Below are 27,436 nucleotides of genomic sequence, written 5' to 3' on the forward strand. Positions count from 1 at the left end.
TTCCCAGACCAGCACCGGTCCCTTAGCAACATGTAACTGAAAGCTGTACTGAGAAATGTGAACACGGGCGAACGTGTCTCATCCTACTCATAGCTGTTGGGCCGCTTTGTTGCAGGTGATGTTTTAGGACTGAACCAAATTTCTCTTTCAGTGCATCCTAAATAAACCCTTAAAGACTTTTCCTTGGTTGGTTTTTTTTTTTCTTTTCCAATCTCCGTTATCACTGTAATATTTCATGCTTCACACTTCTGGAAAAAAAATTCAATATTCAAGAACAAAGCAATCCGCAGCTTTCCTTCATTTCAGTCTTTTGTATCCTAGGGCTGTCCTAACTCAATAACTGAGTTTTTATTGTGTCACATTTCACCGTCGCTGACTGCAACCAGCCTGGCTAATCCTTTTGCTTTGCCTTATTGGTATTTTTTGTAATTCATTGTTTGTCCATTCTACTTTCACAGCTTTTAGGGTTTTTTCTTGTTTCCCCCACCCCCCAGTTCTGTGAAATTTGTGGCTGCCCTCTGTGATTGCTCAGTCTGGTAAGCGGTCACACACAAAGACAAGCAGGTAGTTAATATCAGGAGCCCGATTTTGGCAGCTGCCATCACATTTTCTCCAGTTGGGAAAGAGGAAAAATTCAATATTCTCCAAAGCTGACAACACAGAGAGATTTCCATTCCTGATGGGAGTGGCGAAAGAGCAGACACCACTATAAGATCCACTCTCCCTGTGCACGGAGTACAGATCAACACATGCATTTGCACGTATGCAGAATGCTAACCTCTGTGATTTAAGTGGTGTTTACCTGTCAATGCCTGCCCAACACGGCATGCAAGCCCCGGTGGCAAGACCCTACCTTTCCTAGGGCACAGGTTGCAGCTGCTTCTTTTTCCTAAGTAAAACTGCATAAAAGAACAGTTTTAAATTCTCAAGCCCCGCCACGCACTCAGGAGTGGGGGTCAAGGCAATCGTAAAAGGACATTGTCTCTTTGTTTAGAAAAATACAGATTGCACCATGCTGATGCTCTGCTACGACGGTGCTATCACATGGGAGCAAGCGCCTTCATGGCAGAAGCATGGTGTTTCTGCTATCTATCAATCAAAGCAGCTTTATCAAATAACTGGATAAGCTGTGATTTTTTTTGGTAGATGAGAACACTTTCAGTTTTGAATAACTGAATATTTAATAATCCCTCTCACTGGCTAAAAGTTCACGTGTATATGTAGTGGGCAGTGCTCATTCGCTTGTGTGTTACTCAGCACAGGACTGTAGATATTGTGTAGAGGCGGAGGGGATTGTTTTCTCTTTGGGGATTACACACATACATGTTTTCAGGCACAGAGTACTAGTATTTTAGTGCCTACCGACATGAGACTAACCCTTATTTCTTTCATTGTGATTGGTTTACAAAAACAAAAAGGAATTAAAATCACTGCCAAATGTCAAAACTGAGTGGTGTTTCTTGTTGGTGGGACGCATCAGCTGAGCACACTTGCTCTCATCACATGCTCTTCAATGTGGCACACGTGAGCGCTTCACCAGGACAGTCCTGCATCGCCTGCTGTTGCCGCTCCTCACCAAGTGCTCTTGTATCTCTTGGACATGAGGAGACATCTGCTAATCAGCCAAAGTTACACCCAGGGCATACCAAACAGCTGTCCCCATTCAATCCATTAATTCTGATTTTTGAGTTCTTTCAATCAGGGCTGTGAGATACTCCTGAATTTGTTCCCAGATGGGGTGCAGCCTCAGGTTATTCAATCCTTTTCCCCTCTGCAGTAAATTATGCTCTTCTGGAGGTAACTTCTCAGGGTGGTAGTGGTCCTTCTAAGCAGCTGTGGCTTTCAGGTGATGCCTAAGCTAAGCAAAAATCAACCAGTTATCCTTTGCTGGGAGCATAGCTTTGTCTTGGCTAAAAGATGCTAATAACTTTTGGAGGCATGATAACCTTGAAACTTTTCCATCATCACAGTTTCAGATGGCTCAGCTGTGCTTCAGAGCACCCTGAGCCACTGTCACTGCATTTGCAGCACTCAGTTATTGGGGATGCCTGCAGAAAGCCTCTGCCATATGCTGAGGATTTTCTACTCCCATCCATTCTGGTATTTCTTCATAGGCTGCTGGAATAGTTTGTGTGCCTATTGGAAGATCCTTGGCAAAACACTGCCCTGCCCCATGTTTTTATACATGCTCTGCTAACCATGCTGAATCATTTGAGGGGGAAAAAAAAGGACTGAGCTTTAGGCTTCTCCAGGATTTTCAAAGTGAAGCCATTGTTCAAAGACTTGTTGTCCAACTACTCCCAGCTGCTTTACAAAGGGAGGATTTCTAGCATTCCTGGCTGTGGTAAGATTTCACTTCAAACTGAGGTGTTTTAAAAACAAACAAACAAAAAATCAAATACAGAATCCTTTAGCTATATATTTTAATTGTTGACTTTTACATTAATATCCTGCAGTTGTAAGCATACTTGGGTATCTTCTGATGTGCTCTTGTAAGTTTTAATCCTGTGATAAATTCTACATTTCCTGTACAAAAGGCCATGGGGTCAAGGGCAAAACACAGAGAGAACAGATGTTCATGCTAAAGTCCTTTCTGTAATTCAAACAGGAGATCAAACACATTGACTGATATGAGTCATTCTGGATTGACACAAGCAGTAAGTTCCTCTTTAAGCAACTGGGGACCAGTAGTTGCATGGAATGAGAGGTTCTTTTCAAAGCTCCAGCCTGCCATAAACTTTCTCTGTGTAAAGTAATAAGAAATAAATCTCCTCTGACATTAGCAGTATGAGTCATTAGGAATAGGTATATCTGATATTCTTCTCACTGTAACAAATTCAGCTCATGGCACAGTTTCAATAAATTGAGAACATGGTAACTAAACAGGGTTCAAGCATTCTTGCTTGCATTTTTGACTCTGGAACAGCATGGGTCTACCAGTGTAAATAAGGGTCTTTTCTATCCCGAAAAGAACAACAGTAGCTTCTTTCATAGACTGCAGGAACTCCTTCCCTAACACTGGATGCTCAAGGTAGCTCTCAAGGAAGTCACTAATACTTCCTAAATTCACCGGGGAAGCCACAGGTCTTAGCATGGTTGCATTTGCAGCTGCCTACCAGATTTGTTCCATTTCTCTCTTCGGTTTCTCTGTTGTGCTTGTATCTCTTGGCTAGTATGTGCTTCCCAGGGACTGCATTTTTATTACTTTCAAACCTTGGATTGTCCGAAGAAGAAAGTGGATTTTTTCATAACAAGCTGCAAAAGTTGCATGTATTTAATGAATGTTGAACTGTGTCCTCTAGGTTGCTGCTTAGCTGGTGGAATAATGTTTCCTCTGAATCCCTATAAGATTTCAAGCTAGTAACTTAGCACATTTATTTCCTTTTAATAAATCCTCTGCTTCATGCACCCAGGGGCTCCTTCAGTGGCGTCAATCATCAACATACTCATTTTCCCTCAGTGTTATACTTCTTGAACCTATTTATTCTGTTACAGTTTAAATCCTTATTGGTCGTACCAGCTGACCCTTATATACTACTTTCCCTGCCTCCTACAGAAGACCTCTTTATTATCTTTGCTTTATTCAAAGCACTGAACAAAGTCCTCTTTAATTGCTGCCATCTGATCTTTGTCCTGGAGAAACAAAATTCGCTTTTCAAAATAAATTATCTCTGCAGCCTTATCTAGCTATCAAATACTACTATTGACTATCTTATCAGACCACGTAATGATGCCAACTCTACCTCCTTCGTTAACTATTTAAAGATTAACACTAAGTCTACTCTAGTTTATAAGAGACAAAGGCAAGAGTAAAATGTACGATCTCATTGCTCTGGGTGCAATTCTTTCAGCAATCGGAAAGAGTGAATTGTTGGTATAGAAAGGTTAATGCTGTACCCCCTTTTTATCAATTGTCTGGTTTTTATCAAATCTGTGCCTTATCTCATGTCTGCTTTATCAGATATGCTTGAGTAAGGTACATAATTGAAGCCTCTTCCAAATTTAATTTCCCCTTCTCTGAAGTCTTGCAACTATTAAAAAAAAATCCCCTTTTACAAAGTCTATTTTGGACAAGGAACATATGCTGAGTTCAGGTATTAACAACACAGCAACTATGCCCTTGCATACAAAATACTGCTTGTCTTCAAATTGATCAGTAACCTAAAAAAGAGCATTTTAAGATAATGTGCCCATTCCTCATTTCTTTTCTTCAGTTAAAGGAAATATGTTGGTACAAATTTCCTTTAAAATTGGCTGTTGGCCTTTCCTAACAGTAAACTTCATGAAATAAAATAACTGAGTTCTGTACATAGATTTTTGCCATTCAAATATCTTGCTCATGAAGGGAGAGCTATTGGTAGCTACCTAGATCATCAAAAAACATATTTTGTGGTTCTCTGCACAGACTCTATTGTGGCAAAAAGCTGTTATTGTACCGCTTGTGTTAAAAACTGTCTAGATGCTGCTCAATGAACTTCCAATGTTCTTGAGTTCCCTCCTTGCACCTTTGTTTCCAGCTGTGCTGGGGCGGGAGGAACCACCAAACCTCCTCACTCCTCAAACACCTGCTTTGCTGAATCTTAAATTCTCATGAATTTAAGATTAACCCATGAATACTTTGCACTGCAAGATGAGTATATACTTCCTGTTATGTGACAACATACCTGCTCATAGCTATCTGAATAACAGGAGGAAGAGGATTTATGAAGGACTGCTAGCTTTCCTGCTGTGCTCCTTTGAAGTTCTCATGTACCCTTCACTGCTTCCAGTCTGTTCTGGCAATTATTCCTGAACTACTTCATTAAAAACAAACCAAGCTTTCCTATATTTTTCTTTAAAGCATTAATGCCATTATTGATGCTTTGGTCTTGACGCTAAAAAGTTCTTCCATTTATTTTCTGATTTATACTTATTGTGCAAGTACCTTCTGTAGTGTTTTTCCCCCTTTTCTTCTCCTCATGTATTTCACTTCTTTTTTTTTTCCCCCAACATGCTCATTGAAAGTTTCTGTTCTGAAGTTTGCTTTTATGTGTCTGAAATTTGACTGTTACAAATGACTAATATATTTTCTGCTTGTTTGACGTCTCGCTGGTTCTTGTGAAATTTAGAAACTGAAGGAAAGTTTCCGTGCGAGTCTCCATTTGTTGTTCTGTCTTCCTGAGCACTACTGTAATTTTCTTCTCCTGTCTCTGGGTACATGAGGAATAGGAAACTCATGGAAAAAAATGCAGCTGAATGTGAGTTCTAGGTGCTTGCAGGCTTTCTTCATAATTAAATGGTTAAGTTGGTAATGATGAAACTCAAAATAGACTAGCAGGTCTGTTAGGAAGCCTGAACAGAGAGAATGCAGAGATCTTGTGTTTATCAAACATGTTGCTGAAGCTTTACATCACAGGCTGGCTTCTACCTTCACCATTTCCAGGCAACTCTATTTCTAACGGTGTTTCTCTGAATCCTATTTTCTGTATCGCCTCATCAATGTTCTCTCTCTCCAGCAAAGAAAGAGGTGCGTGTCCCTGTATCTTTGGCTCCTGATAATTGTCTTGCTTGATCTTCCAAGTTTCCTTATCACTAAAAGCAAGGATTTTGAATTACGTCTCAGGGCCCTAAGCCTGGAGGTCAGCTCCTTGTTGCCAGCCTTGGTATATGGGTGACTTTTCTTCAGCCTTATGTTGTATTTGATGTATTTGGTGTCAAAACCTTCCCACCCATTACACTCTTAATCTTACAAAAGAGTTAGAGTTTTTAACTTTTTAAGGTGATACAGGAAAGAAAACCAAAGGATATGCTGTTCTCTACATAAGGCAAGAGATTGGATTACTACAGGTACACATCTCAGTGTACCTCCCTACTAATCTCCCATAGTGGGCTTTGAATAAGGGGAACAGGCAAGCTACATGCAGAGCACGAGGGATGGCAACTGCCCTAGTGTCTCTTCTAAGCTGTCCCAGTGGTTGTCCTGTCAATGATCTCAAGGGCAGACTCAGAGAGCTGGTGTACCTATGGAAAAGATACCGCTTTCCCTTAACTTGTATGTTCTCTTAGACAAACTATAGGAAGGCATTGAAAACTAGCAGTGCTCAACTTCCATGCTGCATCGTTAGCTTGTATTTCTCTTAACACCCAGGTTTTCCTAGCGGTGGATGTGAGCTCCTTGGAGGTCTACCCTACATCCTTGGCGAGGAAGGGCAGCCTTTGGTGTTAGTCCTATCATATCTAGGCTGGAAGAGGCAGCTCTGTGTGGCTACTGAGGCACTAAGACATCTGAGTTCATAATCATATCATGAGTTCATAATCACTGGAGAAAATAGGCTCCAAGGTATTTGATGTTTCTGTTTGGCTTGCCAGGAGCCATTATGTTCTTATCTGTTATTGTAATGGATCCTACCAAGCTTCTCCTGTAGCTCATCAGTCCTGACCTTGGCACTCTCCAGTAGCGTAACTGTGGTTGACATGAAAATATGTCCAATGTTCCCATTGCATCAGTTAAGAATGTTTTTACAAGGAGTTTCTAATGCTGTAAAAGTGTTTTTGAAATGATGTAACTCCTGCTTAAACCTCACTGTCTCTCTTGCAGGCTCTCAATACAGGGCTCTAAATGTTTTATATTAACTGTTAAAGACACTCTTAGAGATTCTCTTACAGAAATTATCTTTTTCTGCACAATAGCCAATCCAAGCCAGTAGTTTGTTTAAAAACAATAACAAATAACAATATATTGTTAAATAAAAATAACAAATGAAGAAGGAAATTTAGTAGAATTAAAGGTACCATTCACTCATGGATTAAAAAGCAAATGAGCAGTTTCGGTATAAAACAAAGCTAATGCCTTCTTTTTGCTAGAGGTTCTATAAGCTTTAAATATGCAGCAGCTTTAAGCATACTGTGCCTTTTTCACATTAGACCCATCTTCTTTACATTCCGTTGAGCAGTTTGGATGTTTGTGCCAGCTCTCAAAACTGACAACTCTTGCCCTGCTGAAGACTCAAAGGATTCAGATAAAAAAATTATTTTAATTTTTGATCCCCATCCCTCCTTGACAGAAAAGGTGAACTTTTAGCCATTACCAAAACTGGAGAAGATAGTCCAGATATTAATACAAAAAACAGGAATGAGAGAACCTTGGTATATGCCCTGTCTTGTGAGAAACAGGCTCTGCCTTCCGGTGACATAAACCAGGTTTTTTAATGGCTATACTTTTGTAACTTGCTGACTTGTTGAATCCTCTGTTTGAGAAAATTGCACCACCCTGTTTGAATGGCTTGATAGTTAAAACTCTAGCTAAGCCAAAGAAGATGAGTGTAGGAGTTTTGAAGAAGGAATACTTTAAAAATTCCATCCCTAGTTTATTAGTAAGGAATTCTTAGTGCTGGAATTATCTGGAAGACCATCTCTGAAACTGTAGTCTTCGTTCACTCTTATCATTGTTCTTTCTGGGCCTCAAGATTTCTTGGGGTTCTTTGTTGTTTTGGGTTTGGGTGTGGTTTTTTTATGCTTAACTGAGGTACCAGACATTAAATATGTGTAACATATCTGGAAGAATAGAGAGAAAACTGGTATCAACACAAATAAAAATGTGTATAAAAGATTTATTGTAAACAAAACAATTTGTGCAAACAGTGAGGAAAAAAGACTTTTTTTTTTAAAAATGCCATGTGACTTTGAAAAATTTAAAAACCCACCAAACCTACTCTGATGGTACTCTACACAGTAACAGTCCACAAATAGTCCACTCACACCACTTATGTAACTGGCTTTAATTTTTCTTGCAGAGTGGAGCTCAAATCTTTGAGGTTTAATGTTGGCTCTTAAGCAAGACCTATTCTTAGTATCTCTGATGTAGGAAGTTAAAGAGTGACCCAACAAAACAGAAACAGAGCTGTAGCAACATGAGGCCTGCCTCTGTTAGATTCTCAGGCCCTCAGTGTGTAATCCCCAGCCAGCACTTGTTGGATGAACCTCCTCAGCACAGGCCCCTACCAGCCCTGGAAACTGCTCTCTCTTCTTTACCCAGGCTGTAAAAATCAGGCACAGGATGTTCCTCTAGCTGGTCAAATTCATTAAGGCAGAAGTGAGTTGCCAGTTTGTTTACCATTCTTTTCAGGATGAGAAAGGCTGCAATGACTTGGAAGGTGAGGAAGAGGGCAAAGACAATATGGACTGCTCGCTCCAGCGGCTGAATTTTCAGAGCTTCATTAAATAGCAAGAAGAGAACTATAGGCAACTGCAGGAGGAGACTCAAGAGCCAAAACCCAGCCAGCTCAGGGACCTATAATAGGGAGACATCACCTATTAACTGGCAGTTGGAGATTAAAAAATCCAAAACTTTGTGGAGAAAACATCTTTTTTTTTTTAATCTTCCAAAAGCCACCACATAATGTAAAATGGCAAAAGTGAGGTAATGTTTCCATATACTGTGTTTTTAACCGTACTTATTTCTTCTGACAAAACAGTTTTGGGGAGTGAGAGGGCTCTCTTCTAAGGGAAAACTTCTTAGAATGCACAAAAGTAAGTGGAAGCTGATGCCAAGGGAATAGAAGATGCAGACTGTAACTTAGAGAAATAACCATCTCCCCAACTTAAATCTGTTAGATGAACTGGTAGACTATTTTATTTATGTTCAACTCCAAAAAAACTCTCCTGCACAAATCAATATGTACATGCAGTTACATACCTTTTCTTGCAGATTGCCCATGTACCCCAGGTAGAGTCGAATGACCTCTATTAGAGAGGCTAGGATCATGATTGTGACCAGGATGAACTTGTAGTAATCTGACAAGGCCGGATACTAGGGGGAAGAAGAGAGTAAAAGTTTCTGCTGTGCTGTTTCATAACATGCTGTTTGTGACTAAATGAAGACACTGCATGCTACTGTAAGTTGACAGTGTTGTATTGGCTTTCAAATACTCTCGAACCTCCCGTTTCAAGGAATTCCCAAATAAACCTAATAGAGCTCACTGGAGTTAGAGGTTATCTCAGTACTAGGAGGTGTTTGATCAGAAACATATTACATTTGCAAACCATCACTTTCCTTCAGGACTCACCTTCAGATGGAGCATGACAACTGTGCTGAGCCACCAAAATGGGAAAAAATAAACATTGAAATAGAGGGACATCTGCAGTGGTAAACTGGAAACTATTTCATTATCTGTAGATAGAGAGAAATCTTTATCACTCCTAGTTTGTTCCATACTTCCCTTCCATAAATACAACAGAAAGATACTGCTCCATCTTAGCTTCAAGCAGGGCATTAACACTCTTCCCAGTCAAATTAAATGTTAAGAAAAATATTTTTACATATCCAGAGGACAACCTCTACCCTATCTCGAGTTACACCACTTCCTGGAATTCAATGCAACTTTTAGTTCACAGGATACAGAATTTTTATCACTTAGTCATGTATTCAAGTTGAGTGTCTAACTGTTGATTACCTATAGCTTTTGGCTTACTCCACAATCTGACCGATAGGCTTAGCTCAAGTGGTGCTGTACACTGACATTGCAGAAAGAGTTAGTAGTTATTTCACTGCTGTTCCTAAGAGAACAGCAAAAGCTTACATGAGTACATACTAGATTATTGTTATTTTGTAGGTGATCCTCCTGGGTAAGGACTTGCTGCTAGAGGGCAGGTTTGCATTACACACTCTTCATTTTCAGTCTTTATTTAAATAGACATTTGGATGGAAGCGATGTTCCATCCAGTACAAGAAGCCAGTAATTCTTCTAGTTCTTAAGAGCTAACAATTTCAAATATGTGTCAAACTAAAACTTATCCTTTAAAGTTTGGAGAGAACAAAATGCGTTCATACAATGTTGAGAAAAGCAAATATTGAACTCTAACATGCAGGCTGTAAATTCTATATTTAGGATTTAATGATAGATTTTACAAGATTAGACTTAAAACAAGGAAAAATTTAAAACGGCATTCTAAGGGAATAATTCATTTTTAATGGGTGAAGTTTTATTGCCATATTCTAGTTAACTGATATTGCATCCATTTTACTTCAATTACCAACAGTCTCCTTTCTCATGTTTTCCCCAACTGAAGTTTGTAGGCACATCTTCACTTGGTACTACCTGAGTAAGTTTAGAAAGTATTCATTGTGATCTGCTGATTTGTATTCAAGTCCTGTGCCCCTGTCTGTCACCATGGTGATATTCGATTGAAAATTAGTCTAAACAGTCACATTGTCTCACTTCCAGTCTCAGAACCACCTCTTCTGACATTGCCTTCTCTTTCCGTATCTTCCAACCACTCTCATACCTGTCTGTGTTCCATCTCAGTCTGGCATCCCTGTTTCCAGTCCAGCCACATGGAGCCTGGTACAGTCTGTTCCAGAAGTCTTTACACCAGTTGCAGAAGTATTAATGGTAGCTACTAGACTAGGTTGGAAGGGAAGAGGATTTGGGAACAAAACTGGGACAGACCTTAAGGGTAGGGTGTGAGGGGCAGGGATTTGTTATACTGAAATAGAAGGTACAAGACAACCTATATATCTATTTTTTTAATAATCCCATTTTTAAGCATCAAGACTTTCTTACATCTGCAAAGGAATGAAAATCTATAGGTATCTCAAACAGTTTCACTATCTACCTAAAATTGTCACAGTTGTGCTAATGAATGAAGCTCTTAAATACCCGGAGGACTTTGGAGTGCACCAAGATACAATTCTAAAACACCGTTTTATCTTTCAAAAAAATTCCATGACTATGCAATTACAAGTAACTATGTTTCTGCCCTATATGTATTGGATGAAAATTTAATGGTTCATGGCCATATTACTTAAAAACAGAGAAGCCAACAGCTCTAATTTCCATTGTGATGATGAGAATGTTTTAGGTATGTTAAAGGTTTAATTGATGTAGCACTGGTATTTGTAACTTCTGCTCAAGTTTTAAAACTGTGTTTTAGATGAATGTTTAGCAATGTAAGCCAATTCTAATTCATCTTTCTATCTCTAAATCGAACTAATGCTTATTTTCTGGGATTGCTAAAATTCATGGAAATGCCGGACAGTATTGCGATGGCCAATTCTTTGATGCTAGGGTAACTCACTAAGCTATGTACATGTAAACTTAATTTTTGAAATCCTGATCTCCAAGAAGTTAATGGTACATTTGCAATTGGTTTCAATGGGCTGGATATTCACATAGGAGTTTTCATGATGGGAAATGGAAAAGAAATTACTAAAAATCGAAGCTATTCCTGGAGTTAAGAAAATACTTCAGTATTGTTTGATAAATGAAATGAGGAATTAGTAAGTTTTAGCAGTGTAACTACACTGGCATAACTACACAAAGAAAATGAGAACTATCTTGAAATATGAATGACTTTTTGATTAATTTTATCAGCTTGGAATGGATTTATAAGTTGAAATTCACATGCTAACTTCTATGAATATAACCTCTCTATGTAGACAGACTATGTCTCTTTTCATGGCTTCCGTCACTCCAAAGGTACGAAAAGAGGGCATGTTAGCCTGCAGTTTTCACTGGCGATATGATGAAGCAACAGTTATCAGTCCTTATGAGAGACTTGGAAGAAGTAAGAGAAAGCTGGCATATGGTGAGTTTGAGCTTTTGCTGCCTAACTCTAGCTTGGCACACCTCTTCATGCTTTAATCATCTGGTGCCCTAACTGTGCAGGACTGGTGAGCTTAAAGCAATAGCTCAGTTCTTTTATTTGTTCTGTGTTCTCCCTATATCATTTATACTTTTTATTTTGGCACAGGCAGAGTGAGTAACAGCGCATTTTATCTGCAATATTTTACGCAAACTTGCTTACTAAGTTGTAAAGGCAGCTAGAGAGTGTTCTCCATACCTGCTTTTAAATCGGACTTTTCCCCGTTTAATATTTTAAGCGCAAAGGAGGCCTGTCTTAGGCCTGCAGCATGTGAGGCGTAGGGCGACAGTGCAGCAGCATAACTGACAGCGAAACCTGACCTCATCTAAAAGGCATCTCTGCTTTTCAGCGCTGGGCTGGCACCCGTGTCGCCTGCTCCCGGGCTCTTCCCCTTAAGCTGGGGGAGAGCGACGGGGCTCTGGGGCCGGGACCTCTGCCTTCCTCCCCGAGGACGGCGGGGGGCACGGCTGTGCCCGGGGGGAACGGGGAGCCGGCCGAAGCCGCTCCGCTGGCGGAGGGAACACGGCCGTCAGCGCGAGGCCCCGCCCCAACGGCCGCCAGGTGACGGTTGGAGGCGCCGCCATCTTCATGCCCGGAAAGCTCTCCCCGCCCCAGCCGCACCCGCCGCCATTTTTGTTGCTGGCGAGCCGCTGCGCTTTACCTGCGCGGTTGCCCGGGTACTGCGGGCCGGTGCGGTGGCTGTCGGTGAAGACGGTGCGGCTGAAGGAGCCCAGCCGCCGCCTCAAGGGCTCGGGCAGCGACATGCTGCGGCGCCGCGGCCCGCCGTTGCTGTGGCGACGGGGCGGGGGCGCGCAGGCGCGGTGGGGAGGCGGGGGCGCCGCTGGTTTCCCGCCCGCTGCGGGCCGGGCCGCTTGCTTCCTGAGGGGGTGTGGGACGGGGCGAGGTGTGAGGCGAGGCCTCTCCCGGCGCTGGGGAGAGGAGGGGGTGCTTCTGCCCCGGGGACAGCGTTATAGTGGAGCTTTTTGGGAGAGATACCAAGCCCAGAAATATATGATTACTGGTATGATGTAAAAGCGTGTTTATTTGTGCTATGCATGTGAGAGCAGTCACTGCTGCCTCCGTGTGCACTTAAACACACAAGAAGGAGCTTTCCTGGTTACTTAACGTATGTGCGCGTGCACAGATGAGAACACTTTTCCTTGTCACGGTCACTGCAATTGTGGTCGTTTCTTGCCTGTTCAGGACCGTCTGTCATCCCTGGAAAATTAAAAAAGCAGTGCTCAGCAGGATGGTCACCCTGAGCCATTCACGGCACAGTCAGCAGTAAGCCCAGTGTGCAAGTGTTGCCCAAAACAGCATCCTTTTGCCTCAGAGATGTTGGTGTGTGCAAGCCCTGAGCGTCTTCCGTCAGCTCCTACATCATTTTGGTTCCTTTCTAATCAGTTGGAGTAGATTTTTTCTAGTCTGTTAGGGCAGGGTTTGGGTTTTTCTGAAAAGGTAATTATGAAATACTGGTCCAAGGAAAGCAGTTGCAGGTCTGCTCTGCTTCTATCGGGATAAATCCAGGGGAGTGATGGTGCTTGGTGATGGCTACAGAGAGGGATGAGCAAAATAAGGATAGATATTGACAGGGCTATTTTATTACTTAAGGTGAATACGAATGAACCTTGTTTTATGGTAGGTACAGATATAGCCGAAGTAGAAAACACCTTTTCCTCAAGAAAGCCTGTCTGTGTCACTGTTGAGTTAAAAGCAGCGATGAGATCAACGCAGCCTTTTTATTCTAGCTAGCATTTGTCCCTTATAGGAGGCCCTCGTAGCATTATGAAAAGTTAATAATGTAGAAACAAGTTCTGCTTGTTCTTCTTTTATTTGGAAAATGTAGTCCCCCTAAAAATGAGGTAATCTGTTCACCAGGTTTTTCAGTCTCCTTAGGGCCTGATTCCTTCAGAGGAGAAAGGATGCCGTTCTAAAGTGTGCAGGAAATTATTTTCTGCATGACCAGAATGAAAGAGCAGCTTGTGCCTTTTACTATGAGAACTGATAACATTTGTGATTTTACCGTACCTAATACAACATGTCAACTCTCTTTTCCTGCCTCCCCTCCTCTCCCAAAATCATATTTAGCTACTTCCCTGGGTGATCATTCTCTAGTATGACTTTCCAAACTCAATTAGCTCTGACTAAATTATTTGAAGCCTAGTTTAAATTTAATTTCATTCTGTTCCACGGGGAGAACTACAGAGAAAGGTGGCTAAACAAGCAGGAGTTCTGGGAAATCCATTTGGGTTTCGAGCTGATGAATAATGTGGTATTGACAAAATAACTTCTCTAAACATGGGTATGCCAGCAGGAATCTGCATTAAAAAACCCTGAAGACCTTCAGAAGAAATGAAGAGGAAATTATTTTAAAATAATAGCAGCAGATTGGAAGGGAGAAGAAATTAAAGATATCCCAGAATTTCAAGGAATGCTGTGCATGTCCCCTTAGAGGCAGGGAGGACAGTGGGCTTTGCTGTGTAAGTGCTCCTAGAAAATAAAGGTTTCAACGCAGGTGAGGGTTATCCTTATTTTACAGATAAGACAAAACAACAAAAGTTGAATCCTGTGAAATGCTGTTTGCAGTTTGTGTTGAAACCTACAGAAAAAGGCATGTAATTCAGCACATCCTGGACATAAGCAGACAGGTAAGTTGTCCAGTGAAAAATAATCCTTATAAAGTATCAAAACATAAGATAAAAGAAAAGAGGTGATGTAGCTTTTGTCATACACAATGTGTCTGTACAGCACTGACCACAGCTCAGCAATGCTACCTGGTTTACCTTTGAACCCCATAGCTCAGGCTTGCTGGCAGGACAGCTCTACAAGCAGGTAACTTAGTAAAGGTAAAAAGTCAGAGTATTTTTCAGCTTTTTTGACCTGACACTATCTTGAACTGTGAGGCTTCCCCCATAATCAGCATAGTGACTGTGATGCCTGTGCTAGCTAGCCTGTTTGGGGGTAAAGCAATACAAGCTGCAGTCATAGACATACACGTTGTGTTGTGTCCTAGCCAGACATGGACCCCAAAGCTCTGAGCTGTGAAGGCACTACAGCTATACTGCAGTTTCAAAGATAAAAATCTGTGAGTAGATGCCTGCTAATTGGCTAACTACCTAATAAATAATAGAAGAGTTTCAAGATCACTTTTATATTTGAGGAAACATTATGGAAAACAGCATTAATGTTAGGTAGGTTTCTGAACTTTAAAAAGTGCAATCTATATTTGTCATCTTGCCAATTGCCAGTAGGTGCTAGAAATTTATTTCCTGCCAGGCTCAACAACTGTAATGGTGACTTTTGCACTATCTACAGATCTCACCATAAAGTTCTCTGCTATAGACAGTGGCAAGATGATGAATCTGTGCAAGATTTCCAAAGAGATTGTCTGAAACCTAGTTTTACTGTTGTTGCCTTAGTCCTGATTTGGTTAACACCCTTTAAATTAGGGGAACACTAGTCCCATACTCTCAGCTAATTAGACACAAGGAACAGGTTTATATGAATTAAAAGTATGGCAGGGTTTTTATTAAGTCATATTCATGGAAACCTCAGTTTTTTTCATAGTATAAGCTGGTGGCCTGTAAAAGTTCAGCCTTTAAGGATTTTCCTTTTGATTACTTTTTCAGAATGGAAGAACTTTCCCTGAACTGCACAATGTTATTCCTTTTCCTGATGCCAGTGGCTTCAAGCAGGGGCCCTGATCTCCCAAACTCTGATTTTCTTATGTTCCCCAATTCTGAAAATCTGTCAAGCATACAGTCAGGTATCCTGCCAGCAGCTCTGCGGCAGTCAGTGGGACTTTGCAAAACTAGGCTCTGCTCATTCAAAAACTGTGAAGCAATCCAGCTTAGCAGTCAGTGAAGTGTAAAACTGAGTAGTAGGTAAAGGAAAGGCTGGTGGAATGCAGACACCACAAGAAATGCATGGATTTGCCATGTGAACTCAATTTCCAGACTCAAGGTGTGAATCTGTGATATTTGGCAGCCTTACATTTTCAGCAGATGGCCAAGCATCCTACACATCCCTGTGAAATAAAATTGTGCACACTTTTGTTTAATATTTTTGTCTACGCAGATGCTTAAAATATTTCCTGAAGATGGAATATATACTCTTTGCTTTTACTAATTCTGTTTAATTTTCTTTAGACTAAGGCATACATTTTTTTGTCAATTTAATGAACAGAATTCTTCTGATTTTTCTCTAGGGAGGGTTGGAGAGTACCTACTCCAGTTTCAAGCAGAAGAGAACCTTAAAACTTCAAGGATCAGAACACCAGGGCATCTTCATTGACAAGTTAGAGTTTCGTGTAACAGAAGGATATAAATCTGTGCCATAAGGAGTGGAAGAAGGAAAAACATTTAACTGTTATGTGACTGTAACAGTTGTGATGACCATCTGTATAAATAGTGTAAGTGTCCAGCTTTTGTGATGAAACTGTATTTGGCCTTTTCCTTTTTAAATGGAAAGGCATTTCATTACTGAATTTCTTTGTGTCTATCCACATATGAATGGTTAAGATGGAAATAACCAGATTTGCAATTCTCTGCGCTTCGAAATAAGCTACTGAAATGTGAAACTGGAAGAAATAAGCCCATAATTGTGCAGCATATTAAATTACTGTTTTATTTCTTTCCACACATGCTAGCTATAAATAAAACAAAAGCCTCTGAAAATCTGCCTGAAAGCTTTAAATCAGAGGAATATTGGATCTTTGTGTATCCACAGTAGTCCAACTAAGTTGGTAGACACTGGCTTGGCTCCCAGACCGAAGCTCCTGGGGCTCTCTGGCAGCAGCACTAAGCCATAAACACCAGATGCAGTATATCTAACGAAATTAAATATCAGCAATTTTTTACAGTTGGCATTTCAGAAACACAGAGTTCATTTAAATGGTGCCAGTGATTTATCTTTGCACCTGAATCGCAATTGCTGTATTTCTGAATGTGCTGGTGTGGAATCTCACAAATGCTATTTTCCCTGGCATGCCTGTGCTGCTGTCCCTTATGTAGCCATAAGTGTGCAAGCAACAGAAATTGCTCTCCTCTTTGCTTGCCCCTTAATACCTGCCCAGTGTTTTAGCAGAAGCACTGTAAAACATGTAAAAAGTGCTGATGAGCTAAGGTATGTGCAGGCACGCAGAGTACAGGCTTGCTTTCTCCTGATGTCCTCAGAATGAAGTGACAGATTGGGAGTTTTAACAAATTACAAATGCCATGAAGACTCTAATGTGTGTATTCAAAAAGATCATGTTATTAGCTGTGCTAGTGTCTGCCAGAGCAATTTCACAGCTGTGCTCCTGGCTTGCAGTACCCCAGGACGATCTTTTCTCTGTGTCACTTGTACACTAGTCCCTGGTGTTCATTTAACACCTACGAGGTATTTGTGTCTGGTAAACAATAATTGTTGTGGATGAGACTTCTCCCAGGCCACTGTTTCAAGTATTACATATCACTGCAGTCACTCCATGCATTCAATATATTTCGGCTATTTTAGTCTTAAGCATAAAGCCAGCAGCAAAAAAACAAAGGGGTATTACTTGCTCCCATGGATTGATTTTTTTCTTGCTGTACTTGGCATTTAGCTAGAACCACTCCCTAGCTTGTTTTACTTTGTTGATTTGTAGTTTTGTTAAGCATGTTGGGAAACTCTCAAAGCTAGTATGGCTATTAAACAAGTTTTAACATTTGTGTTGCAAAAGTACTCAAGATTTTTGTGATACACAAGGAGGTTACTGTTGAATGGATGGATTTTGAGCCAGATTCTCAATTCTGTGAAGATCCTTGACATGCCCTTAAAAGACTCTCTGCATGACCTAGCCAGTGCAGAGAGGCCCCCTACTTTCAAAAGGTGGCTGTGCTTGGTTTTGGCTGGGGTAGAGTTAATTTTCTTCACAGTAGCTAGTATGGGACTATGTTTTGGATTTGTGCTGGAAACAGTGTTGATCACACAGGGATGTTTTAGTTACTGCTGAGCAGTGCTTACACAGAGTCAAGCCTTTTCTGCTCCGCACACCACCCCACCAGCGAGTAGGCTGGGGGTGCACAAGAAGCAGGGAGGGGACACAGCTGGGACAGCTGGCCCCAACTGACCAAAGGGCTATTCCATACCATACGACATCATGCTCAGCATATAAAGCTGGGGGAAGAAGAAGGAAGGGGGGATTTCGGAGTTGATGGCATTTTGTCTTCCCAAGGAACCGTTACACGTGATGGAGCCGTGCTTTCCTGGAGATGGCTGAACACCTGCCTGCCGATGGGAAGGAGTGAATGAATTCCTTGTTTTGCTTTGCTTGTGTGCGCGGCTTCTGCTTTACCTATTAAACTGTCTTTATCTCAACCCACGAGTTTTCTCACTTTTACTCTTCTGATTCTCTCCCCCATCCCACTGGGGGGGAGTGAGCGAGCGGCTGTGTGGTGGTTAGCTGCCTGCTGGGTTAAACCACGACAGTCGTTCTTGGTGCCCAATGTGGAGCTCGAAGGGTTTGAGATAACGACAGATTTGATTGGAATGTGCTAAATTGAATTTATAGCTGTTATTGCTGTTTAGCTATTAACTGGCAGGCTTCTGTGCTTGCCATGGGGCTTGCTTGCCTTACTGTATATTAGAGTCTAGTGCTCGTTAGTGGCTGCTTTTTGCTTTTGCTACTTGCTGTACTGCTGATCATCTGACACTGCTGTGCCCAGGAACGTTTTGATAACAGCAATGGCCATGCACCTGGGCTGGCAGGTGGCCAGGGCATTGCTGCTGTTTCTGTGCTGCTGTACTGGACAGGGTGGAACTCCAGTGTGGACTCGAGTTGAAGGGACTGTGATGTGTGGGTAAGTCCATACCAGAGCAGGTATATCTTGAAGCGTCTGTGGCCATGGTTATGTCTGTGCCACAGCAGGTATACCTCTGAAGGGATTGTGGCCCAAGGGTAAGTCCACACTGGAGAAGGTACACCTTGAAGCATCTGTGGCTGTGGATAAGTCCATGATGCAGCAGGTACACCTTGAAGCATCAGTGGCTGTGCATGAGGTCATGCTGGAGCACCTTAAAGCATGTGGCCATGGATATGTCCACAACAGAGAAGGTATGCCCCTGGAGGGATTGCAGCCTTTGGTAAGGTATGTTGGAGCAGGTTTACTTCTGAAGGGACTGGCTGTGGGTAAGGCCATGCTGGAGCAGGTATATCTCTGAAGGCATTGAGGCCCATGGAGAAGGCCACGCTGCACCTCAAAGCAACTGTGGCTGTGGATAAGTCTATGCCACAGCAGGTATACCCCTGGAGAGACGGTGGTACATAGGTAAAGCTCCAACTGGAGCAGGTACACTCCTCAGGAACTGCAGTCTGTGGATAAGTCCAAGCCAGAGCAGTGCAAGGGGAGGAGTTCATTGCAACATTAAACCCGATGGTCTGGTCCAAAGGCACCAGGGGTGGAGATTGTAATGGAAACACCTTTAAATTGTTGTAACCCGGGATTTGTTGCCTTTTATAGGAATTACTATAGCAGGAACCACCTGAACCAATGGAGGACAAGCCTTACAAGAAGCAGTGCAAGTGCAGCAGTAACCCAACCTGAGCTGGCTTTGGTGCCCAGTAACTGCATGCAACACACCACCTCTCCTGTCCTGAGTCCTGTCCTGACCACCATAACAGATGGAGGCCAAAGTCATGGACTAAATTAACTCAATGGACATTTTGTGGACATTTTACAGGGGTGGTCCATAGACTAAGGGAATTATATCTGCATATTATATCAAAGGATGGGAAGGGGGGTGGTGGTTAATGAGGATGTATTGGATAGTGTGGGACCTGAGCATGACGTAAATGGTATGGAATAAGGGGTGGAAAATGTGCTGGTTTTGGCTGGGGTAGAATTAATTTTCTTCACAGTAGCTAGTACGGGACTATGTTTTGGATTTGTGCTGGAAACAGTGTTGATCACACAGGGATGTTTTAGTTACCGCTGAGCAGTGCTTATAGAGTCAAGGCCTTTTCTGCTTCTCACCCCACTCCACCAGCGAGTAGGCTGGGGGTGCACAAGAAGCAGGGAGGGGACACAGCTGGCCCCAACTGACCAAAGGGCTATTCCATACTATATGGCATCATGCTCAGCATATAAAGCTGGGGGAAGAAGAAGGAAGGGGGGACGTTCAGAGTGATGGTGTTTGTCTTCCCAAGGAACTGTTACGCATTATGGAGCCCTGCTTTCCTAGAGATGGCTGAACACCTGCCTGCCAATGGGAAGGAGTGAATGAATTCCTTGTTTTGCTTTGCTTGTGTGCGCGGCTTCTGCTTTACCTATTAAACTGTCTTTATCTCAACCCACGAGTTTTCTCACTTTTACCCTTCCGATGCAAGCGGCTGTGTGGTGTTTAGCTGCCTGCTGGGTTAAACCGCGACAGTGGCTTTGGAATAGCTAGTGAACACCATGTCATGACAGGGTGGAGAGGCACTGGAACAGGTTCCCCAGAGAGGTGGTAGATGCCCCATCGCTGGAAACATTCAAGGTCAGGCTGCATGGGGCTTTGAGCAACCTCATCTAGTTGAAGATGTCCCTGCTCATTGCAGGGGGGTTGGACTAGCTGACCTTTAAAGGTCCCTTCCAACCCAAACTATTCTATGATTCTATGATAATACTGCACACAGGCTGGGCACTTTTTTCATTTGTCTGATCATAGAATCATAGAATGCTTTGGGTTGTAAGGGGCCTTTAAAGGAGCACCAAGGATTGCCCTGACCCAGGTGCAGGACCCTGCACTTGGCCTTGTTGAACCTCATGAGGTTCACACAGGCCCACTTCTCCAGCTTGTCCAGGTCCCTCTGGATGACATCCCGTCCTTCTGGTGTGTCAACGGCACCACTCAGCTCGGTGTCATCTGCAAATGTGCTGAGGGTGCACTCGATCTTGCTGTCAATGTAATTGATGAAAATATTGAACAGATAATATGACATAATGATGACAAGCTTTGTCAGCAAAGTAATGTTCTTCCTTTGCTTCTGGATCTTGTTGGGGCTAAATTCTGCCCTAGTCATGCCTGTGAGTCTGGGCAGGACTTGAGAATTATTCAGGCTTGAGACTTGTTCTTTCAGGAGGTACTCAGAGACGTGGTGGGGGCTCTCAGTAATTCTCAGCAAATCATGTTTTGTCTGGTGTGTGATTGGAATAGCTGCACTGTTCTCTTTGTGCAGAAATGCACACTGAGAACCCTGCGTTGGCTTTAGAGTTGCTATGCAGACTTTTGCAGCTTGCTGGGAAGTATGTGGGAGGATCTTTATGGCAGAGGATCTGATGGCTTCAGCCTTGGTCTCACCTTTGCTTGCACACGTGGGCGAGGTGATCTTTCCTGTGGTAATTTTAGCTGTCTAAATATTACTTGTACAAGCCAAACTAGTTAGAGAGGCTTCACCTCTATGGTTGTTTCCCCCAGAAGGCTGTTCACGGGAGGGAGTAATGCACTTGTTGTATGTGTCTGTCCTTCTTTACTGATCACTGGTAGAGTCTAGTTGTTTCGCTAAATCAAGGTGCCCAGCTGTTTGAAAACTGAACACTTTACAGAGTTCTAAGCTCTCCCAGAGCTTGTTTTGTGGATTTGAGCTCCCACAGATGGTAGGGCTGTTTGTGTTCCCTGGGCATCACACCAGATGCTTTACCTGCACTCTGTACAACTCTTGCAAAATGCTTCCTGGGACTTGGTCCCTGACAGTGCCAGTGCTTTCCCTTTTTATTGCAGAATCTTAAGATAGCACAGTATTTAAAAATTTACCTCCAAGGTGGCATGCATCAGTGTGATCATAAACTCATGCAAAGGCAGGATTTATTTTGCTACTGCATGCTGCTGACAGTTCCCTGTAATAGCTCTTTTGTACATCCTTTGCAACTAGTTCAAGCCCAAACCCAGAGTGAGTGATGGAGGATAACATTAGTAATTTGATCATTTAGGGAAAAAAAGCCACAAGGCAGAGAGGACTGTCGTTTAGTTAAGAAACTAATTGCAGGGTTAGTTTTTTATTTGTAGTTTCTAAATTCCTATTTGGACAGTTACATAAATGCCTAATTTCAAAAGTGTGAGTATGTCAAAACTTCAGTGCAACTTAAGTGGGAGCGGCAGCAGCGCCCCAAATTGAGGTCAGATATTTGGATTCTCTGATAAGCATTTGGGTGCCTAAATTTGGATTTCTAAACAAGAGCAAACTCTCCCTCTGCTTTGAAGCTTTGCTGCATGTAAAGGTTCATGTTGTGTTGTCAGGTCAGCATCAGTGTGTTTCCTTTATCCGTTCTTCATGTCCAGGCCAACACTTCTTCCTTGTGAGAGTAAAGGACTGTGAGAATGACTGGAAATCCCACAAGTCTCACTGCCTAACATTAAGGCGTAGAAGCAGAGTTCTGGTTCAGGGCCTTTAGCTTCGATTATCATGGGTTATGCTTTTGGGGAGGTTAGTGCAACACTGCTGCAACCTACAATATCTCTCTGTTGGGATGTGGATTTGGCTTCATATTTATTTTTGTTCCATAATCCGTTAGCTTTAGGCTCTTTGCTGTGCTTCCAGACAAAGCGAACTTGGCTCAAGTTCTCATCAAGTAGTAAGAAAGAGTGTAGTGACTCTCTGAAGTTCCAAAGAGCGCTTAATTCTTTATTACATTTTCAGTTATTTAAGGCAGGGGCTTCTTATTTGTGGGTACACGTTGGCTACTTGCACCATTGTACCTCAGTCTCAGCTGAGATACTAGCTGCTGTCATAGTATGAATGATCATTTTGAACTTTCCAGTCTGCTGTCTTTGAAATGTAAGATTTCTATTTGTCATTTGAAGATGGGTTTTTTCATGTAACCAGAATCCATAAAGTGGTGCTTAAGACTGGAGAAAGTCTAAAGGGATTTTTACTACAAATATGTTGCTTAAAATCAAGGAATTCCTTTCTTGTATGCTGCATTGTTCCCATTCATAGTGGAGGAGGCAGGATTGAATGATCGAATCCAGCTTGCTTGCTTGTCCTCTCTCTCCCTGAAATGCTTTATTACAGGACTCAATTAAAAGCAAGTTTTTCCCTCAGACTCTGTCTACAAGGTCTTGCCTGCCTTTATGAAATATTGAATTTACAGTTGCAGGATTTAATACAACAGTACTTTAAAACATTAGATGCTGCTGCAGCAGCTCTGATGACAGATACACTGAGTGCTGGACTGTGCAGGTGAAGTGTTGGTTTTAAACTGCAGCATCTGCATCAAGAGGCAAATATAGACTGTGTTTATACATGTTTAAAGGACAACCAGAGGTATCAGTAGGAAGAGCTAGAGTCTGCTGTGAAGTGCCATTGTGCTGTCATTTCTTTCTTTTTTAATTTGAATTTAGCACAGCTCGGGCCAGATTTTTTGCCTCTGTAGCATCCCTGAGTTGCAGCAGTTTAGTTAAGAGGGAAGACCTGTGCTGAGGTGCTGTAGGCTTTGTGTTACAGTGGGACAAATTACGTACTTTGCCATCATGATCAGTAAGAAGTTATTAAAATGGAAGGTGGAAATCAACAAAGTCAATTGCTACTTGGCTAGTTGTCATGGTTTTGCCCCAGCTGGCAACTAAGCACCACACAGCCAAGAGAATCAGAAGAGTAAAAGTGAGAACAGTTGTGGGTTGAGATAAAGACAGTTTAATAATTGAAATAAAATAAAATAATAATAAATTGTAATGAAAAGGAAAGTAACAAAAAGAGAGAGAGAAATAAAACTCAAGAAAGACAAGTAATGCAAGTGAAAAACAACTGCTCACCATCAACTGACCGATGCCCAGCCCATCCCCAAGCAGCGGCCGTGCCCCCGGCCAGCTCCCCCCAGTTTATATACTGAGCATGACACCATATGGTATGGAATAGCCCTTTGGCCAGTTTGGGTCAGCTGTCCTGGCTGTGCCCCCTCCCAGCTTCTTGTGCACCTCCAGCCTTCTTGGTGGCAGGCCAGTATGAGAAGCTGAAAAGTCCTTGACTGCTTAGCAACAACTAAAACATCAGCGCGTGTCTCGTCACACTTGGTGGGTTGCGAGATGAGTGAATCTTTTCAATTCCCTGAGGGTTTGTGTACTGACAAAGGTCGATCTCTGCTCGGCAGAGCTGCGTGGTCGGTAGAGTCACGACAATGACTCAGAGGAACAGTCTGGCCAGCAACTTTATTAACTGGCGAATTCAACAAATGGACAAACTTAACAAACTGGCGAGCTGAACAAACGAACAGAGGCGATTTGACAGTGGAGCTATTTTCCGGGCAACCCGTCACAATTTATCCCAAACTTGCATATATTGGAAGAGTAGAGGAAGAGAGATGCAAGAAAAGGAAAAGAGAAGAGAGGAGGAAAGAGAAAGAAAAAGTATCACCACCCTTGGATCCCGCGATGACGATAACAGACGTGTCAGTCTTCCAGTAGTAGATGTGCGCGTGGTTCCCTGGAAGGCGTGTCTTTTATAAGCTAATCCCTGCCTCCAGGTATGCCCCTTCAGGACTTACATGGTTCTTGTTCTAGAAAGTTCTCAATCTTTTGCGCAGGCGCTGGGGGAGGAGGGTGATCGTGAGGGGTCTCTAGGACGGTTGCAAGCCCCTTCCTCAGATCAACTCTGTGTGACCTCTGGCCATACATGGTCAGGTCTGGCAGAACCCGGCACCGCGTGTCCTCCGACTCGCTCTCCATGTCCCGTATGTCCCGCTTCTGCTCTCCCTCACCCCGTGCTCCCCGACCTGCCATCGCCATGCAAATAGCTTCTCAAGTCGCCACAATGTTTGCGACATTAACTCTTTCAGTCTCTCACAGTGCGTTATCAACATTAGTCTCATCCTAAATCCAAAACACAGCACTGTACTAGAAAGAAAATTAACTCTATCCCAGCCGAAACCAGGACACTAGTTGATTTCTATTCAGCTAGTCGCTTTTGCTTTTAAAAAATCATGAATATCCACTACATCTTGTCTGCTGTAACCTGGCACATTTGTGACTTCACTAAAATCCTCCATGTAAATCAGCAAGGCCCTGGAGAGGGAACTTCATCTTCCTGTCCCAAAGCCAGGCCAACCATGTCCAAACCACACCTCTGCAATGACAGAAACTACTCAGCCTGCCTGGGCAAACCTATCCTGGTGCTCAGCTGTCTGTATCATTATGAAGTGCAGTCCTAATATCTAGCCTAAGTCACGATTTCTTCATTTAGTCATTTACTTCTCATCCTACCCACCATGGACGTGCAGCTACTTAACTGCTTCTTTCTGCAGCTACCTCTTCATTTCTGTATTGTATGTTCCCTCATCTTCTCTTCTGTAAGTAAAGCAAATCTAACTGAACGGATCCATGTCTGTTTATGCTAGATGTTTATCACAGTAGGTCTCCCCTGATTTCCTTGAGAGGAAATTTAACAGCCAGAGAGGGGAAAAGATTTAGGAGATGAATGCACTAGAAGAGTTTTGGTGTACATTGTAAATTGCCCACTGTGGTACCAGACAGCCCTCATTGAGCGCACCTAAAGAATGTGTTCTTTCCTTGAACATTAAACGTGGCAACCCACTGTACTAGGACTCAGGATTGATACTGCTGCCTTTCAAGGATAATTAGGAATTTACCAGCCCAGATTAACAGACGCCTTGAGAGACACAAGTATGATTAACTTTGTAAATACATATTATGAAATCATGGGCAGTGTTCTAACTGTAATGTATTTTCCCTGAAGAAAAATATACCTGAGTAAAGAATCAGAAAGAACTTGATGCCAAATGCAGAATGGAAGGAAATTCCTATAAGGATAGCATCTATCCAGATTTTTTTCTGAGTGGTCTTTTCCTTTGAAGAGTTAGATGAGGAGTTATTTATTTTCATTTTATTATCTCCTAATCTCCAAACTCTGTATCCCTTTCCCAAAACACACTAGCATGTATCGTATGCCTACATAACATTGCTTAGGAGTCTTGTTACTGCTTTATAGTCACTGCAGGTGAATTGGTTTATAAAAAGGCAAGCAGCTACTTGAGACGGGGAGTATAAGTCAGTATTTGCTCCTGTGCCCAAAGTGGATTTCTGAGTGTATTATAGTATAAAGGACATGAGTTTTCTACAAAGCTGTAAGACCAAAGAACCCTGGAGGCGAATTCAAGCAGTCCTCATAAAGATTGTTTATTATAAAAGTCTCAGTTATCAGATGTGGAGGGCCTTTAACATCAGATCTGGGTTAGCTGCCTGAGTTTGCAAATTAATCTTAAAGCTGTCAGTACCTCCAACTTGACATTCAGCCTTGCCTCAAGGAATCCTTGTTTAAGAGTGACTGAAAAATATTGCTAGACAGTCCCTTCTTGGCAGTCTGTCCTGGCAGAAGGCGATGTGTTGAGATTATTCCTGAGTCCTGCTGACCCTTCCTTGCAGGAACGTCTGTTGGCAGCAGACGTGGCATAGAAGAGTTTACAGATTGCCCCAGCTTGCATGGGCGACTGGACCTAGGATCTGGCAGCTGCAGATTAGAGGTACACAAAGCTGCCTTAAAGCTGCCTCACGCTGAGGGTGCATTCTGCACTGCCAGGAGGGAGAATTTCAGCCTCAGAGCCTGGACTGACAGCGCTTTATTCCAGCCATTATGTCCCAAAATGTCATCCAGGTGAAGGGTGGAGTCAATCAACTGAATAATTTATCCTTCTGTTATTTCCATTCTGTTCTCAATGTTTCTGTACTCTGCAAGAGTGAACTTCTGCTGGACAAATATTTTAGAGCAGCTTTTTGCTGTATGCCTTTCAAAGCAGAGAGAAGGAGAAGTGCCAAGTTGAACTAAACTTCAGAACGTCCCATTATTTGGGGGAGAAAGCTCATCGACTAGAGTTTCCAGTGCAATGGGTAGAAGGCTGTAATTCCTTGGGGCTGGCTTATTTTTGCTAAGAGTAGACAACTACTGTAGTTGTTTTAGTCCTGTGTGTGATCAGGGTCCTGACAGCACTAGGCACTCTGCTGAAGTGGATTAAAGATGTGGTTTATTTTTTTCGGGTAAGGAAGAGCTTTAACCTTGCACATGAAACAAGCCATATAACTTCACTAGGCACTTCTGCAGTGAGCTTTATGACTCCTAATGGAATGAGAGCTTTTTTCTTGTCCAGTTTTGATTTGACTGGGTTCAGCATGTGCTTAAGAGCTTTGCTGAGTCGAGGCTGAGAAATACTTGTAATGTAGGAATGCTGCAGAAAGGATAATGACCACAAGAGTCTGGGTAGCAGCAAAGGCTTCAGCCTGCTCCCTTTGAGCCTCAACTTGTCTTGCTTTGATATTAGTAGGATGTCAAGATGTAGACTTTAGTTCAAGTAGAATTTTTCATCAAACAGATTTTACTTGTTTTTTTCCCCTCACCCCCACCCCCAGCCCTTTTTGCCTATGTGCAAGCGCCTTTCTAGTGCAGGACACTTCAGAGAAATTGTAATTTAAAAATCCTTTGCCAGCTACACCTGAATTTTCAGTCAGAATTTTCATCAAATTTAAGTGCTATTCGGTTCGTAAGTGTTGGCTGATATTTAGGCTTTTGGGCTGATTAATTTCACATACTGCTTTCTGGAAGCTGCAATACTCCATTGCACAGGCAAATATTGGCCCAGCACATGGAAAATGGCAAGTGATCCAGCTGCTTTGGGGCTCCCAAGTAGAGATGCATTAAAAAGAGCTGGTTTTCAGAGTGCCTCCACCTTCTGAAATTGAAGTTATTCTTGGGTTTTACCAAGGCACTGAGGCCTTTAAAATCACTGCTGACTTTAGAAAAATCATTGATCACAAATGCAGTTCCACGTTGTCCTCCCAGTATTATTCATCTTAATTATAGCAATGGGTTATA

At 42.4% G+C, this 27,436-nt stretch overlaps 2 protein-coding genes and 1 long non-coding RNA gene across 4 annotated transcripts in view; 2 read left to right on the forward strand and 1 right to left on the reverse strand.

Annotated features, from left to right (window-relative positions):
- LOC140649718 (uncharacterized) overlaps positions 1-11,545 on the forward strand; it is a 34,349-nt gene extending 22,804 nt beyond the window's left edge. Inside the window, exon 8 of the mRNA XM_072857319.1 lies at positions 11,417-11,545. Within this exon, the coding sequence (XP_072713420.1) occupies positions 11,417-11,478 (62 nt within the window). The 3' untranslated portion in view covers positions 11,479-11,545. The remainder of the gene's footprint in view (positions 1-11,416) is intronic.
- On the reverse strand, positions 2,415-12,450 carry TMEM17 (transmembrane protein 17). 2 transcript variants are annotated; one of them, XM_072857322.1, is made up of 5 exons: positions 12,284-12,450; positions 9,045-9,148; positions 8,675-8,788; positions 8,093-8,269; positions 2,415-7,533 (listed from the first exon to the last, which is right to left on the reverse strand). In XM_072857322.1, the coding sequence occupies exons 1-5, from the start codon at positions 12,384-12,386 to the stop codon at positions 7,441-7,443; spliced, it is 591 nt and encodes a 196-aa protein (XP_072713423.1). In that variant the 5' UTR covers positions 12,387-12,450; the 3' UTR covers positions 2,415-7,440. The 2 variants fall into 2 exon arrangements, with proteins under 2 accessions (XP_072713423.1, XP_072713422.1); XM_072857321.1 differs by lacking the exon at positions 2,415-7,533 and having other exon boundaries at positions 7,578-8,269; positions 12,284-12,449.
- A 1,518-nt stretch (positions 12,451-13,968) lies between these two features.
- On the forward strand, positions 13,969-18,425 carry LOC140649720 (uncharacterized). The gene is made up of 3 exons (XR_012041723.1): positions 13,969-14,270; positions 15,830-16,033; positions 17,819-18,425. It is a non-coding gene; the product is annotated as an uncharacterized lncRNA (long non-coding RNA).
- The last annotated feature ends 9,011 nt before the right edge of the window (positions 18,426-27,436 follow it).

Source organism: Ciconia boyciana, chromosome 3, assembly GCF_034638445.1.
Source record: "Ciconia boyciana chromosome 3, ASM3463844v1, whole genome shotgun sequence".
Taxonomy (NCBI): Eukaryota; Metazoa; Chordata; class Aves; order Ciconiiformes; family Ciconiidae; genus Ciconia; species Ciconia boyciana.